The following is a 26,857-nucleotide window of genomic DNA, read 5'->3' as shown; positions in this document are numbered from 1 at the left end:
GGGTTGCAAGCATGTTGTTACAGAAGAATATGCGGTTTCATGATTACTATATGTAATATGGTTATGCACATCAGTGGAGTGTGAAAACGGCATGATGTTCAGTTCTGTAGACAACTTGCCTTACCTCAAGAAGAGATAAAAATGGTATTTCCCAGCAAACATGCAGGTAAAAATATTGCCCCCATTTGAGCTGCCCACATTGGGTTGATGCGACTTTGCTCATGGCCCCAAGGTATTGGCCCTGTGTAGACAGCCCATTTCTGGTGAGGGCAGCCCTCACTTCGCCTGAAAAAATCCCACCCTTTGGATCGGCTGCCCTTATTGGTCTTATTTGTGCCCCAATATGAGCTCATGGTATTAGCCCTACGTGTATTGCCCACCCTATACAAAGTCATCACACTAGGCCAATGGGGTCATGCTTGCCGGGTTCTTTGTCAGTTTCACATGCCCGTTGCTAGCATCTGCCATTTTCATCTCAGCAGTGCCACGATTCTGGCCAAGTTTATGCTTAACAATTTCAGAGAAATACTGCACATTGGCTTATAAAACATTTGACAAAGGTGATTTGTATAATAAAGGTGAATGTTTTCAACTAACAATCACTGTTAAACCAACTCAACGCCCAGCTGTTAGCCCACTTGCCAATGTCCCAGGGATCAAAAGTTGCATTTAATTCAAAGAAAGTCTATTGGAGGTCCAGGTTAGCAGATGGGCCCCAATCTGAATTAATAATGTGCAGTTCGCATGACAGCTCCAATAAGCCCCCTATGGTGGACGAGAGGCTTGTAGAATCATGATTGTTTCGAGTTTTTAGTTCGTTGGGGTCCTGCATGCTTTGGTCATAACTGAATCAAATGAACAAAATTAGTATAAATATTTTTTATGAGTTGAACGAGTCGAAAAGAGTTTCAATACATCATTTCAATACAATTTTGATTCCACTTTTCCATATCCAGGAATGAGATGAATATTTCTAAGAACACGGGCTGTGTCCCACAACCTTTGACCAGGGCACTTTGTAGGAAAAAGGGTACCATTTGGGATGCAGCCCATGGTACTTCTCAGTAGTCCTTTTACAGACTCCAGTGGTACCCTGGAGGGCTCAGTCTTGGATTAAGTTGCAGGCTCACTATAGAACAGCAGTACTGCACTGACCCTTTCCTTAGCCCAGGCAAAAATCCCCTGGCTGTATGCTTTAACAAGAAAACGGGACAGAATTGCATATAGAGAGTTCAGGTGTGTGTGAGAGAGCTGGAAATTGAGTGTGTGTGTCTAGGGGATGTTTAAATTGTGATCAAAAGCTCCGTGCATGCATAATGCCAGGGCAATATTTTCATTATCATGATTCTTTGCTCTCATGAAACAAGTGTAAACATTGTAGAATATTACCGGGAGAACATTCATTACTCTGTGTACTGCGAGATCAGTGCCAGTATAGGAAATTATTGCTCTGTTTGTCTTCTCAAGACAAATTAACACAGCAATCCACCCTTCTCTGGTCCCTGCTCTCTGTCTCCCCCAGAATAATGGAAAGGATTTCTTACTGTTGCAAGGTCTGATGACAATACCAAACATTTGATTCAGTGGCGAACCTCCCGGGAAAATATGTTAACTGGTAGGAGAAATGCTGCCGCAAAAGCTTTTGTGTAAGTCATGTGGCCACAGCTAGCTACAGTATCTTGCCACTCGATATTATGCGGTGTTATGCACTTATGCACAAGTTAAAGCTAACGGTAGCCTACATTCCTATTTTCCACATTGGTGCTGGTCCCAGTATTTCTATTTCTTCTAGTTCCTCTGAGTATATGTGGGGGTCCACCCTATGAACCCTCAGCCATATGTACCCTCAACCTCAGCCCTATGTCAAAATCAAATCACATCAAAATGTATTTGTCACATGCTTCGTAAACAACAGGTGCCTGACATCTGACCGCAAGGCGCTACAGAGGGTAGTGCGTATGGCCCAGTATATCACTGGAGCCAAGCTCCCTGCCATCCAGGAACTCTAAACCAGGAAAGTGTCAGAAGAAGGCCCATACAATCGTGAAAGACTCCAGCCACCCAAGTTATCGACTGTTCTCTTTACTACCGCATGGCAAGCAGTACTGATTCAACAATCTGGAACCAACAGGACCTTGAACAGCGTCTAACCCAAAGCCATAAGACTGATAAATAGTTAGTCCAGATAGCTATTGGTTAACTATTTAACTATCCGGATTGACCCTTTTTGCACAAACTATTTTGACTCATCACATACACTGCTGCTACTGTTAATTATCCCAAACTACACTACCAATCAAAAGTTTGGACACACCTACTCATTCAAGAGTTTTTCTTTATTTTTACTATTTTCTACATTGTAGAATAGTAGTGAAGACCTCAACACTATGATTAACACATATGGAATCATGTAGTAACCCAAAAGGTTTTAAACGTATCAAATAAAATTTTATTAGTCACATGTGCCGAATACAACAGGTGTAGTAGACCTTACAGTGAAATGCTTACTTACGAGCCCCTAACCAACAATGCAGTTTAAAAAAATATGGATAAGAATAAGAAATAAAAGTACCAAGTAATTTAAGAGAAGCAGTAAAATAACAATAGCGAGACTATATACAGGAGATACCGGTACAGAGTCAATGTGCGGGGCCACTGGTTATTTGAGGTAATATGTACATGTAGGAAGAGTTAGTAAAGTGACTGTGCATAGATGATAACAACAGAGAGTAGCAGCGGTGTAAAATAGGGGGAAGGGGGGGGGGGGGCAATGCAAATAGTCTGGGTAGCCATTTGATTAGATGTTCAGGAGTCTTATGGCTTGGGGGTAGAAGCTGTTAAGAAGCCTCTTGGACGTAGACTTGGCGCTCCGGTACCGCTTGCCGTGCGGTAGCAGATAGAACAGTCTATGACTAGGGTGGCTGGAGTCTTTGAAAATTTTAGGGCCTTCCTCTGACACCGCCTGGTATAGAGGTCCTGGATGGCAGGAAGCTTGGCCCCAGTGATGTACTGGGCTGTTCGCACTACCCTCTGTAATGCCTTGCGGTCGGAGGCCGAGCAGTTGCCATACCAGGCAGCGATGCATCCAGTCAGGATGCTCTCAATGGTGCAGCTGTAGAATCTTTTGAGGATCTGAGGACCCATGCCATATCTTTTCAGTCTCCTCGGGGGAAAATTGGTTTTGTCGTGCGCTCTTTATGACTGTCTTGGTGTGCTTGGACCATGTTAATTTGTTGGTGATGTGGACACCAAGGAACTTGAAGCTCTCAACCTGCTCCACTGCAGCCCCATCGATTAGAATAGGGGCATGCTCGGTCCTCTTTTTCCTGTAGTCCACAATCATCTACTTTTTCTTGATCACGTTGAGGGAGAGGTTGTTGTCCTGGCAACACACGGCCAAGTTTCTGACCTCCTCCCTATAGGCTGTCTCGTCGTTGTCGGTGATCAGGCCTACCACTGTTGTGTCATCTGCAAACTTAATGATGGTGTTGGAGTCGTTCCTGGCCATGCAATCATGAGTGAACAGGGAGTACAGGAGGGGACTGAGCACTCATCCCTAAGGGGCCCCTGTGTCGAGGATCAATATGGCGGATGTGTTGTTACCTACCCTTAGCACCTGGGTGCGGCCCCTCAGGAAGTCCAGGATCCAGTTGCAGAGGGAGGTGTTTAGTCCCAGGGTCCTTAGCTTAGTGATGAGCTTTGAGGGCACTATTGAACGCTGAGGTGTAGTCAATAAATAGCATTCTCACATAGGTGTTCCTTTTGTCCAGGTGGGAAAGGGCAGTGTGGAGTGCAATAGAGATTGCGTCATCTGTGGATCTGTTGGGGCGGTAATTCAAATTGGAGTGGGTTTAGGGTATCTGGAATAATGGTGTTGATGCCATGACCAGCCTTTCAAAGCACTTCATGGCTTCAGACGTGAGTGCTACAGGTCGGTAGTCATTTAGGCAGGTTATCTTAGTGTTCTTGGGCACAGGCACTATGGTGGTCTGCTTAAAACATGTTGGTATTACAGACTCAGACAGGGTTTGGTTGAAAATGTCAGTGAAGACACTTGCCAGTTGGTCAGCGCATGCTCGCAGTACACGTCCTGGTAATCGTCTGGCCCTGCTGCCTTGTGAATGTTGACCTGTTTTAAGGTACTCACATTGGCTGCGGAGAGCGTGATCACACAGTCTACCGGAACAGCTGATGCTCTCGTGCATGTTTCAGTGTTATTTTCATCGAAGCGAGCATAGAACTAGTTTAGTTCGTCTGGTAGGCTTGTGTCACTGGGCAGCTCTCGGCTGTGCTTCCCTTTTGTAGTCTGTAATGGTTTGCAAGCCCTGCCACATCCGACGAGCGTCAGAGCTGGTGTAGTACGATTCGATCTTCATCCGGTATTGACAGTTTGCCTGTTTGATGGTTCGTCTGAGGACATAGCAGGAAAATCTTATAAGCTTCCGGGTTACAGTCCCGTTCCTTGAAAACGGCAGCTCTACCATGTAGCTCAGTGTGGATGTTGCCTGTAATCTATGGCTTCTGGTTGGGGTATGTACATAAAGCCACTGTGGTGATGACGTTATCAATGCACTTATTGATGAAGCCAGTGACTTTTGGGGTGTACTCCTCAATGCCATCGGAGGAATCCCGGAACATATTCCAGTCTGTGCTTGCAAAACAGTCCTGTAGCTTAGCATCTGCTTCATCTGACCACTTTTTATTGTTCTAGTCACTGGTGCTTCCTGCTTTAGCTTTTGCATGTAAGCAGGAATCAGGAGGATAGAATTATGGTCAGATTTGCCAAATGGAGGGTGAGGGAGAGCTTTGTATGCATCTCTGTGTATGGAGTAAATGTGGTCCAGAGTTTTTTTCCCTCTGGTTGCACATTTAATATGCTGATAGAAATTTGGTAAAGCGATTTAAGTTTCCCTGCATTAAGTTTCCCCGGCTACTAGGCGCGCCGCCACTGGGTGAACGTTTGCTTGTTTGCTTAAGGAAAAATACAGCTCATTCAATGCTGTCTTAGTGCCAGCCTCTGACTGTGGTGGTAGCTACAAAAAACACATATGCATATGAAAAGTCTCTAGGTAGATAGTGTGGTCTACAGCTTATCATGAGATACTCTTCCTCAGGCGAGCAATAGCTCGAGACTTCCTTGGATATCTTGTACCAGCTGTTATTTACAAAAATACGTAGTCCGTCGCCCCTTGTCTTAACAGTAGCCACCCTTTGACTTCATAATAATTTTGCACACTCTTGGCATTCTCTCAACCAGCTTCACCTGGAATGCTATTCCAACAGTCTTGAAGGAGTTCCCACATATGCTGTGTTGGCTGCTTTTCCATCACTCTGTGGTCCAACTCATCCCAAACCATTTCAATTGGGTTGAGGTCGGGTGATTGTGGAGGCCAGGTCATCTGCTGAAGTACTTCATCACTCTCCTTGGTCAAATAGCCCTTACACAGCTTGGAGGTGTGTTTTGGGTCATTGTTCTGTTGAAAAACAAATGGATAGTCCCACTAAGCGCAAACCAGATGGGATGGCATATCGCTTCAGAATGCTGTGGTAGTCATGCTGGTTAAGTGTGCCTTGAATTATAAATAAATCACAGACAGTGTCACCAGCAAAGCACCCCTACACCATCACACCTCCTCCTCCATGCTTCATGGTGGGAACCAAACATGCGGAGATCAGCCGTTCAAATTAGTTCCAGTGAAGGGAAATCTTAACGCTCAGCATACAATGACATTCTACGATTCTGTGCTTCCAACTCTGTGGGGGGAAGGCCCTATGGGGAAGGCCCTTTCCTGTTTCAGCATGACAATACCCCCGTGCACAAAGCAAGGTCCATACAGAAATGGTTTGTCGAGGTCGTGTGGAAGAACTTGACTGGCCTGCACAGAGCCCTGACCTCAACCCCATCAAACACATTTGGGATGATCCTGGTTCGATCCCAGGCTGTGTCGCAGCTTTTTGAATAATTTAATCAAAGTACCCATTTGTAAACTTCTGTCACTACCACAATTTTATTTTAAAGAGCTTTAGCAAGCCCCACAACTGTACTTCTAAAGTTACCATCTAGTTCTTATATAATATTGTGTAACAACCAGAAGAGTATTGACCCTGGAACGCATTGACCCCGAACCCCCCAATATTCAACACAAACTTATAGTTTGTGGCTAGCATGTGCCACTATATCGCTATAACGGTCAGCTTAAGGCAATATACTGAGTGTACAAAACATTAGGAACTCTTTACATGACATAAACTAACCTGGTGCATCCAGGTGAAAGCTATGATCCCTTATTGATGTCTCCTGTTAAATCCACTTCAAATCCACTGAAGGGGATAAGACAGGTTAAATAAAGATTTTTAAGCCTTGAGACCATTGAGACATGGATTGTGTATGTGTGTCATTCAGAGGGTGAATAGCCAAGACAAAATAATGAAGTGCCTTTGAAAGGGGTATAGTAGTAGGTGCCAGGCGCACTGGTTTGAGTGTGTCAAGAACTGCATCGCTGCTGGGTTTTTCACGCTCAACTGTTTCCCGTGTGTATCAAGAATGGTCCACCACCTAAAGGACATCCAGCAAACATGACACAACTGTGGTAAGCATTGGAGGCAACACGGGCCAGTATCCCTGTGGAAAGCTTTCGACACCTTGTAGTCCATGCCCCGACAAATTGAGGCTGTTCTGAGGGCAAAACGGGGTGCAGCTCAATATTAGGAAGGTGTCCCTAATGTTTGGTACACTCAGTGTATGTTGCACATATTTGGATATGAGATGGTTGTTGGAGATATGATTCAAGTTATCCTGATTAAATCTATCCAATGATAATAATCCAGGACAATATATTCCATGATGTGACACGTTTGTTGAAGTGGCCAGTGTTGCTAGTTAGCAGTGAAGATTCATGTTTAGTTGCACACTGTACTGTAATAAGTTACCAATGTAATAAGGGAAACAATAATCATAGACCGGAGTTGTCTGCTGTATCTGCAATACATTAATTATTTCCTACATTTCAATTTAGCAATTGCTACAATCTCTTGCACACAAAAACGTTCACTTGTCACAGTTATAGCACTGAACACACCACAATGTTTACTTGCAAACAATTTCCCTGTGGCTAAATTGCTAGCCTTCACAACTAACATGACTGACAGTTTGTTGCCCAGCCTAAAGCATCGAGAGCTATGTTAGAAAAATGTCTTACCACGTTAATTGTTTACGCACAATATAATGTAGTTCCAGGAAAGTCATTGCATGACTCGATGAGACTTGTGAGGAAAAAACAACTCTCAAACTGTACCGGATGCAATGCAGACACAAGAATATACACCATTTGGTTATTAGGAATTCTTCATATTTTATCTTCTTTTGTAGCAAAAATGTTTAAACACATATTCATTTTTTTCTTTTTCTCTACCACCTCAGGTCAGAATCATGACTTTCTCACGTCATGTACACACTTATAGGGTTGCTGTTGATTAGCAAAATGGAAGGTGACCGCGCAAAATTGAATGTAGAATTGTAATATCTATAACAGACACAGGTTTATTCCAGATTTCTATTTGCTCCGTTATACAGCGTCACCTTCCATTGCGCCAACTAAACACAGTCCATGTTATAAAACCACAGTAAAGCACCTTCTCATTTTTACTGAACCACAAAATAAAAGTACTACTGCACAGTTTCCCTTTTACATTCTCACCCATAGTTATTGTACAAAAAATGTCAATATACGGAACAAATACACCAAGAGAAGTAACAAATAAAAAAATATGGGAAAAAAACGATATTGTAATGCAGCAGAGAGTCAAAGAGAACATTAAAAGGCATCAGAATCTGCACACGATCCTAGAGAGGACTCATCGTTATGAGTTGATCACATAGGCAGTAGTTCAGATAGAAACTCACTTTATAATTCATCACGTTCCTATGCAACTTCATACATATCCAGTCACAGTCCGTTACAATAGACTAATATTAGAGAATGAAATGAGAAAATAAACCAAACTCCAAATTAATACAATAAATTCAGACATTTGATATTTTAACTTAAACAAACCAACATGGTTCTGTGTATTCAGACAGACACTGTATAATGATTTATACATTTGTAGATGAATATCGTTCTCTTTCCCTTTTGTATTAAATACATTTTTCATAATTTGGATTATAGCAGCATGATGACATTCATTTAAATTTTTGAGGGTTCTCAATAAGTCTCTACTGTGTAACACATGACTCTAGTATCATCCTGGGGCAACTCATATCAATAGCCTATACACCAAAAGGGATTTTGATTGATAATTGTATTGAGTGATTCGCCAGAAAATTGACACCAGGAAGATTATTTTCATATGATATGCTATTTCTGAAATAATCCACTGCATTCAGACTATGCATTTCATATCATTTAGAACCTGAGGTAGAAAATGTGACTAGTTTGAAAGTCAACCTCTACATATTTTATGATCACAACACCCCTAATGAATCAACCATTGATGTGTTGAAATAAATGACCAGGGTTATCAGATAGTGTACATCTAAGATTTCCTCTATGTTTGTGCCAAAATAGAAACTAGGCTGTTATGAAATGTTGTCTTTCTGAGGGGACTGGGTAACGATATAGTATATTATTCTTGATTGACCATAATTTATAGTGTTTTGTTTCTTTCCTCATAAGGTTGAACTCTCAATGGTGACCTCTAAAATAAATAGTACAAATTATATAAACAACAAAAGGAAACATGAAAAATGCTTCATGTTGTTACACATTTGCTCTCCCATTGCTTCTACTGAAGAAGTCCCATTTTCATGCTGAGAGTCTCAAAAGCAGGGCTCGCCAACGCTGTTCCCGGAGAGCTACCGTCCTGTAGGTTTTCAATCCAACCCTAATCACCTTATTAATAATTAGCTAGTTGATAAACTGAATCAGGTTAGTTACAACTGGGGTGGGATTGAAAACCAACAGAGGGTATCTCTCCAGGAACAGGGTTGGAGAGCCCTGGTCTAAAGCATTGTGATGCACATCTACTTTGCCAGTCTCAGGAAAATCCCCCTGGCAAAGACCTCGAAAGATAAAGACACAGGATATCCACTTTGAATTCCTCGCCTTTATTTCCCCTGTTTCTCAAAGATGCTCCCACATTAATTCCCAGGGTTCGGGCATAATTCCATATACTGTATCTGCACAATTCCATAGGGGCTTTGTTCCGTAATGCATACATTTTTTCAAATGCGGTTAAGGACAGTCTTCCCTGCCAGCGAATTGAGAGCGTGGCCAACCCTGTCGATTGATTTGTACGGTCTTAGGAACAACCAACCTGGGTGTTTGTTTCAGTAGAATTACACGGACAGAAGGACAATAAATAGTATTCACATGGATGAACTTCATGCAGTACAGTGCTGTGAATGACCCATAGGTATTATTCCAAATAATTCTTCGGTCCCTTGGTTTTTTCTGTAAAGTCTGTTTCTCTTTTGACCTCATGATCCGACATAAACCCGTGCTCAAACAGTGCTCTCCATCACCCACTCTGAGCTCTCGAATGGCGCCTTTTCGCCCTCACCGTCTTCGCTGTCGTCATACTGCAGTAGCATCCCGTTTACCGACAGGCTCCTCTTAGTCCAGATGTTGCTGATGTGACGGGGGTAGTTGCTGAGGCTCTGTGCGCCACCGCTGCTACCCACGTGGCCGTAGTCGAATGAGTGGCTCCTCTTGGGCTTCCCTTCCTGGGGCAGGCCTAGAAAACGCCCCAGCATGGTGGTGGAATCGGCTCGGCCCAGCAAGGGTTCCTTGTCAGACGGAGGGGCCATGGTCACAGCCACCAATGCACTGGAGGTGGTGGTGGAGGAACAAGATGCCCCTTGGTCCCTAGTCGTAGCCGAGCTCCGGAGCTCCAGTGAGGCAAAGGCCCCTAAAAGGTTGTCCAAGTTGGGCCTAGCCTTGGCTGATGATGGCCCCCTGTGCCTCCTCCAATTACTGGTGCTGGGGAGTGTGCTGAACTCGATGTCTCGAAGACTGTACTGGTCCTCGTTTCCTAATCTGCCTCTAGTGTTGCGACTGTCCAACGAGTCAGATGAAGACGAGGAGAGGCTGCCCTGGAGCGAGCCACATTTGAATTCCACCATCTCATCCCGCATTACCACCACTGTGGTTGTGATCTGAGGTTTGACCTGCGTACTCCCACTGTTGGTCTGGGAGTACGTGTTGCTAACCACTGGCAGCTTGCTGGACTGGGGGCTGCTGCACACTTTGTACCGAACCATGAGGATGATGATGAAGATGAGGAGCGTGACCACGATGATGCCACCTATCACCAGGATCATAGTGCCGCCCAGGAACTGGCTTTGGAGGGACTGGCACTGCGGGTAGTTGTTACGGGTGATGAACTGCACACAGCCCACTACGTTGGTGGCAGTTAGGGTGGTGGCGGTGTCGTCCCAGATAGCCAGGACACATAGGTCGTACTGCATGTCTTGGACCAGGTTGGTGACTAAGAAGGTTTTGCTGGCCACGGGAATCATCCTATATAGGAAAGACAAAAACAGAAACAAGAGTGTGGAGTTAGATTAGCATAATTTAGCGTTAATAATTTGTCCCACTGCAAGGGGAGTTCAAGAAGAGGCTAAAGCACTTTTGAGTAGTAAATATCAATTAGTCGTTCTACTGAAACACGATAGATCATTTTAACAGTCAAAATGAGGCAAAGTAGCTATTTAAATGCACAGAGTCATTTAGAAAGATTACTCACACTATGAGTGATAAGATGCAAAGGCCCATACTTTTTAAAGTGAACTATTCAATGGTCCTTGTGCTTCGCTTTACAATTGAGTCGGACTTTATCCTATTTCAAGATTAAAGAGGTAACTGATTATTTCCCCCAGAAATATTCACTGCCCCCCCCAAAAAAATCACACAAATATTTGAGTCTTTTTAGACCAAACACTAGTCAATGCCTGTGTTCATTCCACCAGACTCACTACCAATCAATCAAACCATAAAAATAATCACTGTTTGTGTTGTGTTGACAGCCTGTAATATAAGCTTTCATTCCGCAAAAAACATCTGTACCTAGAATATAGATCACACAGTCAGATTGTATTTGTAAGCACTTGCTGAAAATATATAAAGCCATGTTGATATTCAAATGTGTCTGACAATATCAATACGCTTCCCTCTCCTAATTAAATCACAAAGGTTAGGGAGAGATTGGAAAGCCGTGGTGGAGCAATCTTTATTTGGTTTGACCTTGTACTAATGCCCAAAGGACAAGACCATGTAACGCTAGTTTGGAAATCGGTAATGAAACATGGTGGCTGAATAAACCATTGTAATTACAGCAGGCAATTCATCAACTCGCACAACATCACAAACAAGCCATTTGTATCTACAGTATATCTGCATGGTATTGCAGACGGAAAAATGCAGTCGTACTTAAAGCAACCGACTAACCTACAATACACCTGCATTGTATTGCAGACGGAAAAACACTCAAATAAGCAGCAAGTGTCTAGCAACACATGGTCCAATCCATGGTCACTGATGCTCCGTTGTCTTCCCCAAACCTTCCCCAGTTGGATTCGTAATTATGCGAGACTTGCTAAATGTTTATCAAAGCCAAAGGAAAGCTAGGGGCTCCAATTGTTCCAGATTAAATCTCTTTCTGGATGGTATTCTGTCTAATTGTATCCTTTAAATATACAGTGCATTCGGAAAGTATTCAGACCCCCTGATTTATTCCAATTTTTGTTACGTTACAGCCTTATTCAAAAATGGATTACATTTTTATTTATTTTTTATGACAAAGCAAAAACAGGTTTTTAGAATTTTTTGCCAATGTATTAGAAATAAAATGCTTAAATAGCCCATTAACATAAGTATTCAGACCCTTTACTCAGTACTTTGTTGCAGCACCTTTGGCAGCAATTACAGCCTTGAGTCTTCTTGGGTATGACGCTTCAAGCTTGGCACACCTGTATTTTGGGTAGTTCTCGCAAGCTCTGTCACGTTGGACGCTTGGCATTCAGGCCAAAGAGTTCAATCTTGGTTTCATCAGACCAGAGAATCTTATTTCTCATGGTCTGAGAGTCCTTTAAGTGCCTTTTGGCAAACTCCAAGCGGGCTGTCATGTGACTTTTACTGAGGAGTGGCTTCCGTCTGGCCCCTCTACCATAAAGGCCTGATTAGTGGAGTGCTGCAGAGATTGTTGTCCTTCTGGAAGGTTTTCCCCATCTCTGGAGCCCTGTCAGAGTGACCAGCGGGTCCTCTATTTAACTAGGCAAGTCAGTTAAGAACAAATTCTTATTTATAATGACGGCCTTCACCGGCCAATCCCGGACGACGCTGGGCCAATTGTGCACCCGCCCTAAGGGACTCCAGATCACGGCCGGTTGTGATACAGCCTGAATTAGCCTGAATCTGTAGTGATGTCACTGCCTCTCGCAGTGAGATGCAGTGCCTTAGAACACTGCGCCACTCGTGAGCCCCAAATACTTAGGTAAGTAATGTATTTCTGTTTTGAATTTTTTATACATTTGCAAACATTTCAAAAACCTGTTTTCACATTGTCATTATGGGGTATAGTGTGTAGATTGATGAGGATGTTTTATTTATTTAATACATTTTTGAATACGGCTGTATTGTAACACAATGTGGAAAAAGGGAAGGAGTCTGAATACTTTCTGAATGAACTGTATACACAAAAGTATGTGGACAATCTGATTTCACGCTTCAAGACTGCTTCGATCACGTGGATTGGGATATGTTCCGCATTGCGTCCAACAACAACATTGACGAATACGCTGATTCGGTGAGCGAGTTCATTAGAAAGTGCATTGGCGATTTCGTACCCACAACAACTATTAAAACATTCCCAAACCAGAAAAAGTGGATTGATGCCAGCATTCGCGCGAAACTGAAAGCGCGAACCACTGCTTTTAACCAGGGCAAGGTGACCGGAAACATGACCGAATACAAACAGTGTAGCTATTCCCTCCGCAAGACAATCAAACAAGCTAAGCGTCAGTATAGAGACAAAGTAGAGTTGCAATTCAACGGCTCAGACACAAGAGGTATGTGGCAGGGTCTACAGTCAATCACGGATTACAAAAAGAAAACCAGCCCCGTTGCGGACCAGGATGTCTTGCTCCCAGACAGACTAAATAACTTCTTTGCTCGCTTTGAGGACAATACAATGCCACTGACACGGCCCGCTACCAAAACCTGCGGACTATCCTTCACTGCAGCCAAAGTGAGTAAAACATTTAAATGGGTTAACCCTCGCAAGGCTGCAGGCCCAGACGGCATCCCCAGCCGCGTCCTCAGAGCATGCGCAGACCCGCTGGCTGGTGTGTTTACGGACATATTCAATCAATCCTTATCCCAGTCTGCTGTTCCCACATGCTTCAAGAGGGCCACCATTGTTCCTGTTCCCAAGAAAGCTAAGGTAACTGACCTAAACGACTGGCACTCACTTCCGTCATCATGAAGTGCTTTGAGAGACTAGTCAAGGACCATATCACCTCCACCCTACCTGACACCCTAGACCCACTCCAATTTGCTTACCGCTCCAATAGATCGACGCAATCGCAACCACACTGCACACTGCCCTAACCCATCTGGACAAGAGGAATACCTATGTGAGAATGCTGTTCATCGACTACAGCTCAGCATTTAACACCATAGTACCCTCAACTCGGCATCAAGCTCGAGACCCTGGGTCTCGACCCCGCCCTGTGCAACTGGGTACTGGACTTCCTGTTGGGCCGCCCCCAGGTGGTGAGGGTAGGTAACAACATCTCCACCCCGCTGATCCTCAAAACTGGGGCTCCACAAGGGTGCGTTCTGAGCCCTCTCCTGTACTCCCTGTTCACCCACGACTGCGTGGCCATGCACGCCTCCAACTCAATCATCAAGTTTGCGGATGACACTACAGTGGTAGGCTTGATTACCAACAACGACGAGACGGCCTACAGGGAGGAGGTGAGGGCCCTCGGAGTGTGGTGTCAGGAAAATAACCTCACACTCAACGTCAACAAAACAAAGGAGATGATTGTGGACTTCAGGAAACAGCAGAGGGAGCACCCCCCTATCCACATCGACGGGACAGTAGTGGAGAGGGTAGTAAGTTTTAAGTTCCTCGGCGTACACATCACGGACAAACTGAATTGGTCCACCCACACAGACAGCGTTGTGAAGAAGGCGGCTGAAGAAGGCTGAAGAAATTCGGCTTGTCACCAAAAGCACTCACAAACTTCTACAGATGCACAATCGAGAGCATCCTGTCGGGCTGTATCACCGCCTGGTACGGCAACTGCTCCGCCCACAACCGTAAAGCTCTCCTGAGGGTAGTGAGGTCTGCACGACGCATCACTGGGGGCAAACTACCTGCCCTCCAGGACACCTACACCACCCGATGTCACAGGAAGGCCATAAAGATCATCAAGGACAACAACCACCCGAGCCACTGCCTGTTCACCCCGCTATCATCCAGAAGGCGAGGTCAGTACAGGTGCATCAAAGCAGGGACCGAGAGACTGAAAAACAGCTTCTATCTCAAGGCCATCAGACTGTTAAACAGCCACCACTAACATCGAGTGGCTGCTGCCAACATACTGACTCAACTCCAGCTCACTTTAATAATGGAATTGGTGAAAATTGATCAAAAATGTATCACTAGCCACTTTAAACAATGCCACTTAATATAATGTATATGTATATACTGTACTCTATATCATCTACTGCATCTTGCCATCTTTATGTAATACATGTATCACTAGCCAATTTAAACTATGCACTTTTATGTTTACATACCCTACATTACTCATCTCATATGTATATACTGTACTCTATACCATCTACTGCATCTTGCCTATGCCGTTCTGTACCATCACTCATTCATATATCTTTATGTACATATTCTTTATCCTTTTACACTTGTGTATATAAGGTAGTAGTTGTGGAATTGTTAGGTTAGATTACTTGTTGGTTATTACTGCATTGTCGGAACTAGCAGCACAAGCATTTCGCTACACTCGCATTAACATCTGCTAACCATGTGTATGTGACAAATAAAAGTTGATTTGATTTGATTTGAAACAAGATTGCTTCGAGGCCTCAATGCTCTTTGAGTTAATGCACATTTTCTGTGATTAAAGGTCAAAAAGGTAATACAGCGCTAATTTGGCCACTCCACGTTAATAAAGTACATAAACCTATGGTGTGAGGAAAAATAGAACCAGCCATTTATCTATCGTAATTTACGAGAAATCGTACAAATTCTGTTTGATGATGGTTAATGAGGGATTTACCATCACCAAATGGACAGGCTGAAATCAACACCAACGAGTGATGAAGAGGAACCACTATCACTGCTCGGCCATCCCGAGTTCAACGAGCCAGTCAATTGGACATTTCTGTAGTACATTAGAGCATGTCAAATCTGTGATGGGAAATGCCCATTGTAAGACATTGAAAATGGACAGTTTGCATTTGTCCATTTCCAATGTATTTAATGAGAGATTTTCCCTCATCAAATAGACCGTCTGAAATCAACACCAACGAGCGATGGAGGAGAAGCACTATCACTGCTCGGCCATCCCGAGTTCAACGAGCCAGTCAATTGGGCATTTCTGCAGTATACTAGAGCATGTCCAATTCGTGATGGTAAATGCCCATTGTAAGACATTGCAAATGGACAGTGTACAATTGTACATTTCCAATGTATTTAACGAGGGATTTAACATCACCAAATGGACAGGCTGAAATCAACACCAACGAGCGATTGGACAGTGTCCATTACACATATGCAATATTGTCAGTGTAAACATGCTCTTCTGCATTTTGACTGTGTCCATTGCCAATTTATATCCATAAGGACTTCCCATTACGAAATTGACATGGTGAATCAACATCAAAGAGAACTTCTTACTGTCACGCCCTGGCCTTAGTTAGCTTTGTTTTCTTTATTATTTTAGTTAGGTCAGGGTGTGACATGGGGGATGTAGGTGGTTTTGTCATGTCTAGGGGTTTTTTATGTTTATGGGGCGTTGTCTAGTCTAGGTGTTTGTATGTCTATGGCTGCCTAGATTGGTTCTCAATTAGAGGCAGCTGTTTATCATTGTCTCTGATTGGGAACCATATTTAGGCAGCCATATTCATTCGGTATGTCGTGGGTGATTGTCTATGTGTAAGTTGCCTGTGTCTGCACTTGTTGATTATATAGCGTTACGTTAGTTTGTTATTTTGATAGTGTGTTTAGTGTTTTTCGTTTCGTTAAATAAATAAGAAGAATGTATTTATATCACGCTGCGCCTTGGTCCTCCTCTCTTCCACCATACGACGAACGTGACAGAATAACCCACCATCAAAGGACCAAGCAGCATGAAAGAGAGGAACAGCGCTTTGTGGAGCAATGGACTTGGGAGGAGATATTAGACGGAAAGGGACCCGGGGTACAGGCTGGGGAATATTTCCGCCCCAAGGCAGAGCTGGAGGCAGCGAAAGCCGAGAGGCGGCGTTATGAGGAGGCTGCACGAAAGCGCGGCTGGAAGCCAGAGAGGCACCCCCAAAAATTTATTGGGGGGGGAGGCACACGGGGACTGTGGCTGAGCCAGGTAGGAGACCTGAGCCAACTCCCCGTGCCGTGAGGAGCCGAGGATGGAAACAGAGCCAGTTGGGGTGGAATTGGAGGTGAACAAGGGGAGTGAAGCAGAGACTGTGAATGAATTAATATGGAAATTGGAGGAGAGTGAAATGAGGGATTTGCTGTTGGTGCATAAAGCACGGCATCCGCTTGAAGGAGCGTGTGCGGGATTTGATGTCACCTGAGTCAGCTCTCCATACTTGTCCTGAGGTGCGTGCTAGCCGTCTGGTGAAGACTGTGCCAGTCCCACGCACCAGGCCTTCTGTGCGCCTCCCTAGCCCTGCACCTCCTGTGGAAGCCCCACGCACCAGCTCTCCTGTGGCAGCCCCACGTACTAGCTCTCCTGTGGCAGCCCCACGTACTAGCTCTCCTGTGGCAGCCCCATGCACCAGCTCTCCTGTGGCAGCCCCTCGCACCAGTTCTCCGGTGCCGGCGCCACGAACCAGGCCTCCAGTTCCAGCACCCTGCACTCGCCTTGAGGTGCGTGTCCCCAGCCCAGTACCACCAGTGCCAACAACACGCACCAGGCTTCCTGTGCGTCTCCAGAGCCCTGTACACCCTGTTTCTCCTCCCCGCACTAGCCCTGAGGTGCGTGTTCCCAGCCCGGTACCACCAGTTCCGGCACCACACACCAGGCCTACTGTGCGCCTCCAGGGTCCATTATGCCCTGTTCCTGCTCCCCGCACTAGCCCTGAGGTGCGTGTTCCCAGCCCGGTACCACCAGTTCCGGCACCACGCACCAGGCCTACAGTGCGCCTCAGTCATGAGCTACCTCTCAGTCATGAGCTACCTCTCAGTCATGAGCTACCCCTCAGTCATGAGCTACCCCTCAGTCATGAGCTGCCCCTCAGTCATGAGCTGCCCCTCAGTCATGAGCTGCCCCTCAGTCATGAGCTGCCCCTCAGTCATGAGCTGCCCTCAGTCCAGAGCTGCCCCTCAGTCCAGAGCTGCCCCTCATTCCAGAGCTGCCCCTCAGTCCAGAGCTGCCCCTCAGTCCAAAGGCGCCCCTCAGTCCAGTGGGGTCATTTAGGAGGGTCGCCGTTCCTAGGAGGCCACCAAAGCGGGTAATGACTATGGTGGAGTGGGGTCCACGTCCCCTACCCTACTGTGCGCCTCCAGGGTCCAGTATGCCCTGTTCCTGCTCCCCGCACTCGCCTTGAGGTGCGTGTTCCCAGCCCGGTACCACCAGTTCCGGCACCACGCACCAGGCCTACAGTGCGCCTCAGTCATGAGCTACCTCTCAGTCATGAGCTGCCCCTCAGTCATGAGCTACCCCTCAGTCATGAGCTGCCCCTCAGTCATGAGCTGCCCCTCAGTCATGAGCTGCCCCTCAGTCCGGAGCTGCCCCTCAGTCCAGAGCTGCCCCTCATTCCAGAATCAACATCAAAGAGAACTTCTTACTGTCACGCCCTGGCCTTAGTTATCTTTGTTTTCTTTATTACTTTAGTTAGGTCAGGGTGTGACATGGGGGATGTATGTGGTTTTGTCATGTCTAGGGTTTTTTATGTTTATGGGGCGTTGTCTAGTCTAGGTGTTTGTATGTCTATGGCTGCCTAGATTGGTTCTCAATTAGAGGCAGCTGTTTATCATTGTCTCTGATTGGGAACCATATTTAGGCAGCCATATTCATTGGGTATGTCTTGGGTGATTGTCTATGTGTAAGTTGCCTGTGTCTGCACTTGTTGATTATATAGCGTTACGTTCGTTTGTTATTTTGATAGTGTGTTTAGTGTTCTTCGTTTCGTTAAATAAATAAGAAGAATGTATTTATATCACGCTGCGCCTTGGTCCTCCTCTCTTCCACCATACGACGAACGTGACACTTACTTCCTATGACTTCTTATGATCAAACATGACAAATAGACCTTCTAGGTTGATTCAGGGCTTAACATAGTGGTATATATAATTTGGTCAGTATATATGCCATTTTGACATTTCTTATGCCATTTGGACATGGTTCACTGATCTCATAGGGTTCGGAAGCCGACTTCCTATGATCATATATGGCAAAATGGACAAACTCAATAAAATAAGACAAATGTTTGTCCATACGGTTACTCCATATATATAATTGACCAATTATTTATTTTTTTATTCACCCTTGGGACCTGAGTTTGTGACCATTTCCAATATAAAAATCTACGGTGGAGCGCTATGAGATTTTTGGTTTATTTCACTTGGCATTTGTAATGTTCCGGTTGCAATATGGTTTTGAATGCCATCCATTTGAGTGCTATTTGCGATTGTGTATATGGTTCGCCCAATGCCAATAAGTTGCCATTCAATTTTGTCAATTTCATTTCCTTACTGAAGAGCTCAGTGACTTCCAATGTTGCACCGTCATAGGATGCCACCTTTCCAACTAGTCAGTTCGTCAAATATCTGCCCTGTTAGAGCTGCCCTGGTCAACTGTAAGTGCTTTTATTGTGAGGTGGAAACCTCTAGGATCAACAACGGCTCAGCCCGAAGTGGTAGGCCACACAGGCTCACAGAACGGGACCGTTGAGTGCTGAAGCGCGTAGAGTTAAAAGATTGTCTGTCCTCGGTACTCTCACTACCGAGTTACAAACTTCCTCTGGAAACAACGTCAGTACAAGAACTGTTCATCGGGAGCTTCATGAAATTGTTTTTCATGGCCGAGCAGCATCACAAAAGCCTAAGATCACTATGCGCAAAGCCTAACATCGGCTGGAGTGGTGTAAAGCTCGCCGTAATTGGAATCTGGAGCAGTGGAAATGCGTTCTCTGGAGTGATGAATCTAGCTTCACCATCTGGCAGTCTGACGGACGAATCTGGGTTTGGCAGATGCCAGGAGAACACTACCTGCCCAAATACATAGTGCCAACTGTAAAGTTTGGTGGAGGAGGAATAATGGTCTGGGGATTTTTTCATGGTTTGGGCTAGGCCTCTTAGTTCCAGTGAAGGGAAATCTTAATGCTACAGCATACAATGACTTTCTATCCGAATCTGTGCTTTCAACTTTGTGGCAACAGTTTGGGGAAGCGCCTTTTCTGTTTCAGCGTGACAATGCCCCTGTGCACAAAGCGACGTCCATACAGAAATGGTTTGTCGAGATCGGTGTGGAAGAACTTCACTGGCCTCCATAGAGCCCTGACCTTAACCCCATTGAACACCTTTGGGATGAATTGGAACGCCGACTGCGAGCCAAGCCTAATCTCCCAACATCAGTGTCCGACCTCACTAATGCGCTTGTGGCTGAATGGAAGCAAGTCCCCGCAGCAATGTTTCAACATCTAGTGGAAAGCCTTCCTAGAAGAGTGGAGGCTGTCATAGCAGCAAAGGGGGGACCAACTCCATAATAATAACCATGATTTTGGAATGAGATGTTCGACGAGCAGGTGTCCACATACCATACTTTTGGTCATGTAGTGTATCTACAGTAAATGATGACCTTCATTACCCAATATCCATATTGAAGTCTAATAGTCAATCAGTATTGCTCCGTGTACAGTAGGTTGGAGTACTTTGAAATCCCTCAATTTGATGTGTTCATTGATGACATTGATTATTGATTGTTTCAACCTCATTGCATTAGTTAGCTAGGAGGATCTATGTGTTCATGGAATGACAATCATGACTCAAGGAACACAAAGCAAGCACAACTGATATTTGTTTTGAATATTCACCAATGGCACAGAAGTGCCTGGAAATTTAACATCACGGCTTGCTAGTGTTAAACGGATTTCCTGACTCTCTGTGATCATTTAGGATCCCATGGCACTTATCGTAACAGTAGGGTTGTCCTTGCTGTGTTCCCAACCTGGCCTCGTTCCATCATGGCCACCTAATCATCCCTTTGGTTCACCCAGGTGGGTGCTACACATTGGTCGTGGATGAAGTGACTTCTCTCTTACTATGCAACGAGCGTTGAGCTACTGGACTAAATAACCCAATCAAATATTATTAAATTATTATAACATAGCAGAAAAAGGTCCATCTTTACACGAGAGAGAGAAAACACATACTAAAAGTGTTGAAGCAGCTTTAATAATCAAACATTGTTATTATTTGTCCTTTTTCTAAGACCCCAATCATCAATAACTTCAATACTTCCCCGCTGTGACAGTACATACATGAATCATATAGTGCAGAGAGTTTACCTCCGCATCAGAAGGCTTGCGTTTTCACTCGGCACTACTGGTGGTGTACTTCATTATTCATTCTTAATTGCCTTTTCCATAACCGGGAGGACAGCACGTTGCCTCGTGAGATCTATACGAGGGGCTTTCAACACACAAATCAAATGTTTAATCATGCGCTACCTTGGGAAAACACAGCACTTTGGATATTCTCAGAGAAATTGAACCCTCTAGAAATGTCACTTAACTAAGAGACTCCATTCCGAGACTACTGGGGTGTTTTTTCCTGTAAAGTTCCACAAAAGTTCGTAAGAGTTGAATGTTGGTCAGTTTTCACAAAGCATTCTACATGCCGCAAACTAATGAAGTGTCAAATGTATGTAATCAAATGAAATTGTATTTCTCACATACACATGTTTAGCAGATGTTATTGCGGGTGTAGCAAAATGCTTGTGTTTCTAGCTCCAACAGTAAAGTAATATCTAACAATTCACAACAACACACACAACCTAAAAGTAAAAGAATGGAATATAAAATGATATAATATATAAATATTAAGATGAGCAATGTCGGAGTGGCATAGACTAAAATACAGTAGAATAGAATACAGTATATACATATGAGATGAGTAAAGCAATTTTTTAAAACATTATCAGAGTGACTAGTGTTCCATTATTAACTTCTCACGAGTCACCAACCCTGATCCGGTAGCACCCCCCACCCCCCCCCCCCACTGAGTAGCATAGCTAGCATAGCGTCACAAGTAACTTGTAGCATCTAAATATCATTAAATCACAAGTCCAAGACACCAGATGAAAGATACAGGTCTTGTGAATAAAGCCACCATTTCAGATTTTTAAAATGTTTTACAGGGAAGACACAATATGTAAATCTATTAGCTAACCACGTTAGCAAAGGACACGATTTTTTTACTCCCAACAGTTTTTTCCTGCATCAGTAGCTATCACTAATTCGACTAAATAAAAAAATATATAGCCACTAACCAAGAAACAACTTCATAAGATGACAGTCTGATAACATATTTATGGTATAGCATAGTTTTTTTGGGGAAAAATGTGCATTTTTCAGGTATAAATCACAGTTCTACATTGCAGCTGCAATCTGAAATAGTGCTGACCCAGCCAGAACAATTACAGAGACCAACGTCATATAACGAATTACTCATCTTAAAACATTTCAGAAAAATACACAGCGTACAGATATTGAAAGCCCAACATCTGGTGAATCCAAACAATATTTCAGATTTATTAAATGTTTTATAACGAAAACAAAATGTAGCGCTAAATTAGCATAGCTATACCAGGCAGATTCGGCTAGGCGCCCACGGCCAGTTCACATGCACAACAGATATGATATAACATCGTAAATTGGGTCTTACTATGGCTGATCTTTCATCAGAATGTTGATCAAAGTGTCCTTTGTCAAGATGAGTCGTTGGTTCCGTTCAGAATTGTTCCTTTCCCACTCCATTTAGCACAGGTACTGGTCGAGTGGCACGGATCTCTCAAACGTAAATAAAATCAGACAACGGAACACCACAAAACTCCCGAAAAAATTCAAATAATCTGATTAAACTATATTGAAAAAACATACATTACGAATGATATGGTCACATGTATCAAACAAACTTCGAGACGGAGATAGTTTTCATCCATAATGGCCGCACAACAGAAGACAATCGCAGCTACAAGTCGCACGATTTAGAGAACCGGAAGTTGTCGGTCACGCCAAAGAATTAGCTCTCATTTCACGTCAGTCCCAGATAAACAAGATATTTTTCCTCCGACGTCCTCTTGACACCCAGAGGAAGGCCAATGAGGTGTGTTTCGGGTCATAGGGGGCACGACCATATATAGGCAGAGCGTTGAAGCTGGCATACACATCTTGCTTTTTTCTTCTTGGTCATGGAAAGTGCTGTCAAATGACTTCTGTATCACTCAGAGACAAAATTGAAACGGTTTTAGAAACTAGAGATTGTTTTCTTTCCAATGGTATTATTTATATGCATATAGTAAGAGCAATAATTGAATAAGAGGCAGTTTAATCTGTAGAGCAAATTATGCTAATGGGAAAATAGCACCCCCTGTATTCTCAAGAAGTTAAAGTGACCAGTGATTTCAGACTCTGTATATGGGGCAGCAGCCTCTAAGATGCAGAGTTACGTAACCGGGTGGAAGCCGCCTAGTGATAGCTATTTAACAGTCTGATGGCCTTGAGATAGAAGCTGTTTTTCAGTCTCTCGGTCCCAGCTTTGATGAACCTGTACTGACCTTGCCTTCTGGATGAAAGTGGGGTGAACAGGCAGTGGCTCGGGTGTTTGTTGTCCTTGATTATCTTTTTGGCCTTCCTGTGACATCGGTTGCTGTAGGTGTACTAGAGGGCAGGTAGTTTTCCCCTGGTGATGCGTTGGGCAGACCGCACCACCCTCTGGAGAACCCTGCATGTCTTATGTCTTACTCACATCGGCCACGGAGAAGGAGAGCCCACAGTCCTTGGGAGCGAGCCACATCAGTGGCAATGTGTTATCCTCAAAGTGGGTGAAGAAGGTGTTTAGCTTGTCCGGAAGTAAGACGTCGGTGTCCGCGACATGGCTGGTTTTCCCTTTGTAGTCTGATTGTCTGTAGATCCTGCCACATACGTCTCGTTTCTGAGCCGTTGAATTGCGACTCCACTTTGTCTTTATACTGATGTTTTGCTTGGTTGATTGCCTTACGGAGGGAATAACTACACTGTTTCTATTTGGCCATATTCCCAGTCACCTTTCCATGGTTAAATGCAGTGGTTCGCGCTTTCAGTTTTGCGCGAATGCTGCCATCTTTCCACGTTTTTGGTTAGGGTAGGTTTTAATAGTCACGGTGGGTACAACATCTCCTATATACTTCCTGATAAACTCAGTCACCATTTCCGTTTATTCGTCAGTGTTATTTTCAGAGGCTACCCGGAACATATCCCAGTCCGCGTGATCAAAACAATCTTGAAGCGTGGTTTCCGATGGGTCAGACCAGCGTTGATAAGTCCTTAGCATGGGTACTTCCTGTTTGACTTTCTGCCTATAGGGAGGGAGGAGCAAAATGGAGTCGTGATCAGATCTGGTAGAGTTTCCCTCAAATTTGCTTTGTTAAAATCCCCAGCTACAATAAATGAGCAAGTCAGTTAAGAACAAATTCTTATTTACAATGACGGCCTACCCCAGCCAAACCCGGTCGACACTGGGCCAATTGTGAGCTTCCCTATGGGACTCCCAATGACGGCCGGATGTAATTCAGCCTCGATTTGCACCAGTGACTGTAGTGACGCCTCTTACACTGAGCTGCAGTGCCTTAGACCTCTGCGCCACTCGAAAGCCCTAAAAGGTATTGGGATCAGAAACAGTGGTTGATTGCTAACTTTTCTAATAAATAGTCATTGGCTATTTCCCAATTATATCTCCTTCTTCCCAAAGTGTGCACTTGTTCACTTTCCTTCACTGATCTGAAAGGAAATAAATTGTATAAGAAATATGGTGGAAGCTCCCACTAGCCCATGCCTCCACCAATCTTATACCTTTAGATTTGTGGGAAGTAGTGAACAAGTGTACAATTCAAAAAATAGATATTATTGGGATACACCCCAATATAAATCAGGGCTTGTATCTCCTGTAGTAATGAAAGATCAACTTTTATTTGTCAAATGCGCCGTGTAGACCTACGTGATATGCTTACTTACAAGCCCTTAACCAACAATGCAGTTTTAAGAGAAATACATGTTAATTAAAAAATAAATATGTAAAAAATAAGAAATAAAATAATAATTAAAGAGCATCAGTAAAATAACAATAGCGAGGCTATATACAGGGGTACTGGTACAGAGTCAATGTGTGAGCGCACCGGTTACTCGAGGTAATTGAGGTAATATGTACATGTAGGTAGAGTTAAAGTGACTATGCATAAAGAGTAAACAGAATAGCAGCAGCGTAACAGGGGGTGGGGGCAATGCAAATAGTCTTGGTAGCCATTTGATTAGCTGTTCAGCAGTCATATGGCTTAGGGGTAGAACCTGTTGAGAAGCCTTTTGGGCCTAGAATTGGCGCTCCGGTACTGATTGCCGTGCGGTAGCAGAGAGAGCAGTCTATGACTTGGTTGGCTGGAGTCTTTGACAATTTTTAGGACCATCCTCTGACAACACCTGGTATAGAGGTCCTGGATGGCTGGGCCGTACGCACTACTCTCTGTAGTGCCTTGCGGTCGGCGGCCGAGCAGTTGCCATACCAGGAAGTCATGCAACCAGTTAGCATGCTCTCAATGGTGCAGCTGTAGAACTTTCAGGGGGAATAGGTTTTGTCGTGCTCTCTTCACAACTGTCTTGGTGTTCTAGGACCATGAGAATTAGTTGGTGATGTGGACACCAAGGAACTTGAAGCTCTCAACCTGCTCCACTATAGCCCCATCAATGAGAAAAGGGGCGTGCTCGGTCCTCCTTTTCCTGTAGTCCACAATCATCTACTTTTTCTTGATCACGTTGAGGGAGAGGTTGTTGTCCTGGCACCACACGGCCAGGTCTCTGACCTCCTCCCTATAGGCTGTCTCATATTTGTCAGTGATCAGGCCTACCACTGTTGTGTTAACGGCAAACTTAATGATGGTGTTGAAGTCGTGCCTGGCCATGCAGTCATGAGTGAACAGGGAGTACAGGAGGGGACTGAGCACGCACCCCTGAGGTGCCCCCGTGCTGAGGATCAGCGTGGCGGATGTGTTGTTACCTACCCTTACCAGGGTCCTTGCCAGGGTCCTTAGCTTAGTGATGAGCTTTGAGGGCACTATGTTGTTGAACACTGAGCTGTAGTCAATGAATAGCATTCTCACACAGGTGTTCCTTTTGTCCAGGTGGGAAAGGGCAGTGTGTAGTGCAATAGAGATTGCATCATCTGAGGATCTGTTGGGGCAGTATGCAAATTTGAGTGGGTCTAGGGTTTGATGTGGGTGGGTTGATGTGGGCCATGACCAGCCTTTCAAAGCACTTCATGGCTATAGACATGAGTGCTACGGGTCGGTAGTCATTTAGGCAGGTTCCCTTAGTGTTCTTGGGCACAGGGACTATGGTGGTCTGCTTGAAACATGTTGGTATTACAGACTCAGATAGGGAGAGGTTGAAAATGTCAGTGAAGACACTTGCCAGTTGGTCAGCGCATGCTCGGAGTACACGTCCTCGTAATCCGTCTGGCCTAGCAGCCTTGTGAATGTTGACCTGTTTAAAGGTCTTACTCACATCGGCTATGGAGAGTGTGATCACACAGTCGTCCGGGAACAGCTGTTGCTCTCATGCAGTGTTTCAGTGTTACTTGCCTTAAAGCAAGCATATACAGTTGAAGTTGGAAGTTTACATACACCTCAGCCAATTACATTTAAACTCAGGTTTTTCACAATTCCTGACATTTAATTCTAGTAAGAATTCGCTGTCTTAAGTCAGTTAGGATCACCACTTTATTTTAAGAATGTGAAATGTCAGAATAATAGAAGAGAATGATTTATTTCAGCTTTTATTTCTTTCATCACATTCCCAGTAGGTCAGAAGTTTACCCACACTCAATTAGTATTTGGTGGCATTTCCTTTAAATTGTACTTGGGTCAAATGTTTCGGGTAGCCTTCCACAAGCTTCCACAATAAGTTGGGTAAATTTTGGCCCATTCCGCCTGACAGAGCTGGTGTAACTGAGTCAGGTTTGTAGGCCTCCTTGCCCACACATGCTTTTTCAGATCTGCCCACAAATTGTCTATAGGATTGAGGTCAGGGTTTGTGATGGCCACTCCAATACCTTGACTATGCTGTCCTTAAGCCATTTTGCCACAACTTTGGAAGTATCCTTGGGGTCATTGTCCATTTGGAAGACCCATTTGCGATCAAGCTTTAACTTTATGACTGATGTTGCTTCAATATATCCACATAATTTTTGTTCCTCATGATGCCATCTATTTTGTGAAGTGTACCAGTCCCTCCTGCAGCAAAGCACCCCCACAACATGATGCTGTCAACCCCGTGCTTCACGGTTAGGATGGTGTTCTTCGGCTTGCAAGCCGCCCCCTTTTTCCTCCAAACATAACAATGGTCATTTTGGCCAAACA

General features: G+C 44.4%; 1 protein-coding gene across 3 annotated transcripts in view; it reads right to left on the bottom strand.

Moving 5' to 3' along the window:
* Positions 1 to 2,452: 2,452 nt before the first annotated feature.
* LOC139530506 (leucine-rich repeat and fibronectin type-III domain-containing protein 2) overlaps positions 2,453 to 26,857 on the bottom strand; it is an 86,998-nt gene continuing 62,593 nt past the window's right edge. For all 3 annotated transcript variants that reach the window (XM_071326996.1, XM_071326995.1, XM_071326994.1), the window contains one exon: positions 2,453 to 10,520. In XM_071326996.1, coding sequence (XP_071183097.1) covers positions 9,503 to 10,520 — 1,018 coding nt within the window. In that variant the 3' untranslated portion in view covers positions 2,453 to 9,502. The remainder of the gene's footprint in view (positions 10,521 to 26,857) is intronic.

This window comes from Salvelinus alpinus, chromosome 9, assembly GCF_045679555.1.
Source record: "Salvelinus alpinus chromosome 9, SLU_Salpinus.1, whole genome shotgun sequence".
NCBI lineage: Eukaryota > Metazoa > Chordata > Actinopteri > Salmoniformes > Salmonidae > Salvelinus > Salvelinus alpinus.
The sequence above is the reverse complement of the archived record's forward strand: the minus strand, read 5'-3'. Positions and strand labels throughout refer to the sequence as shown.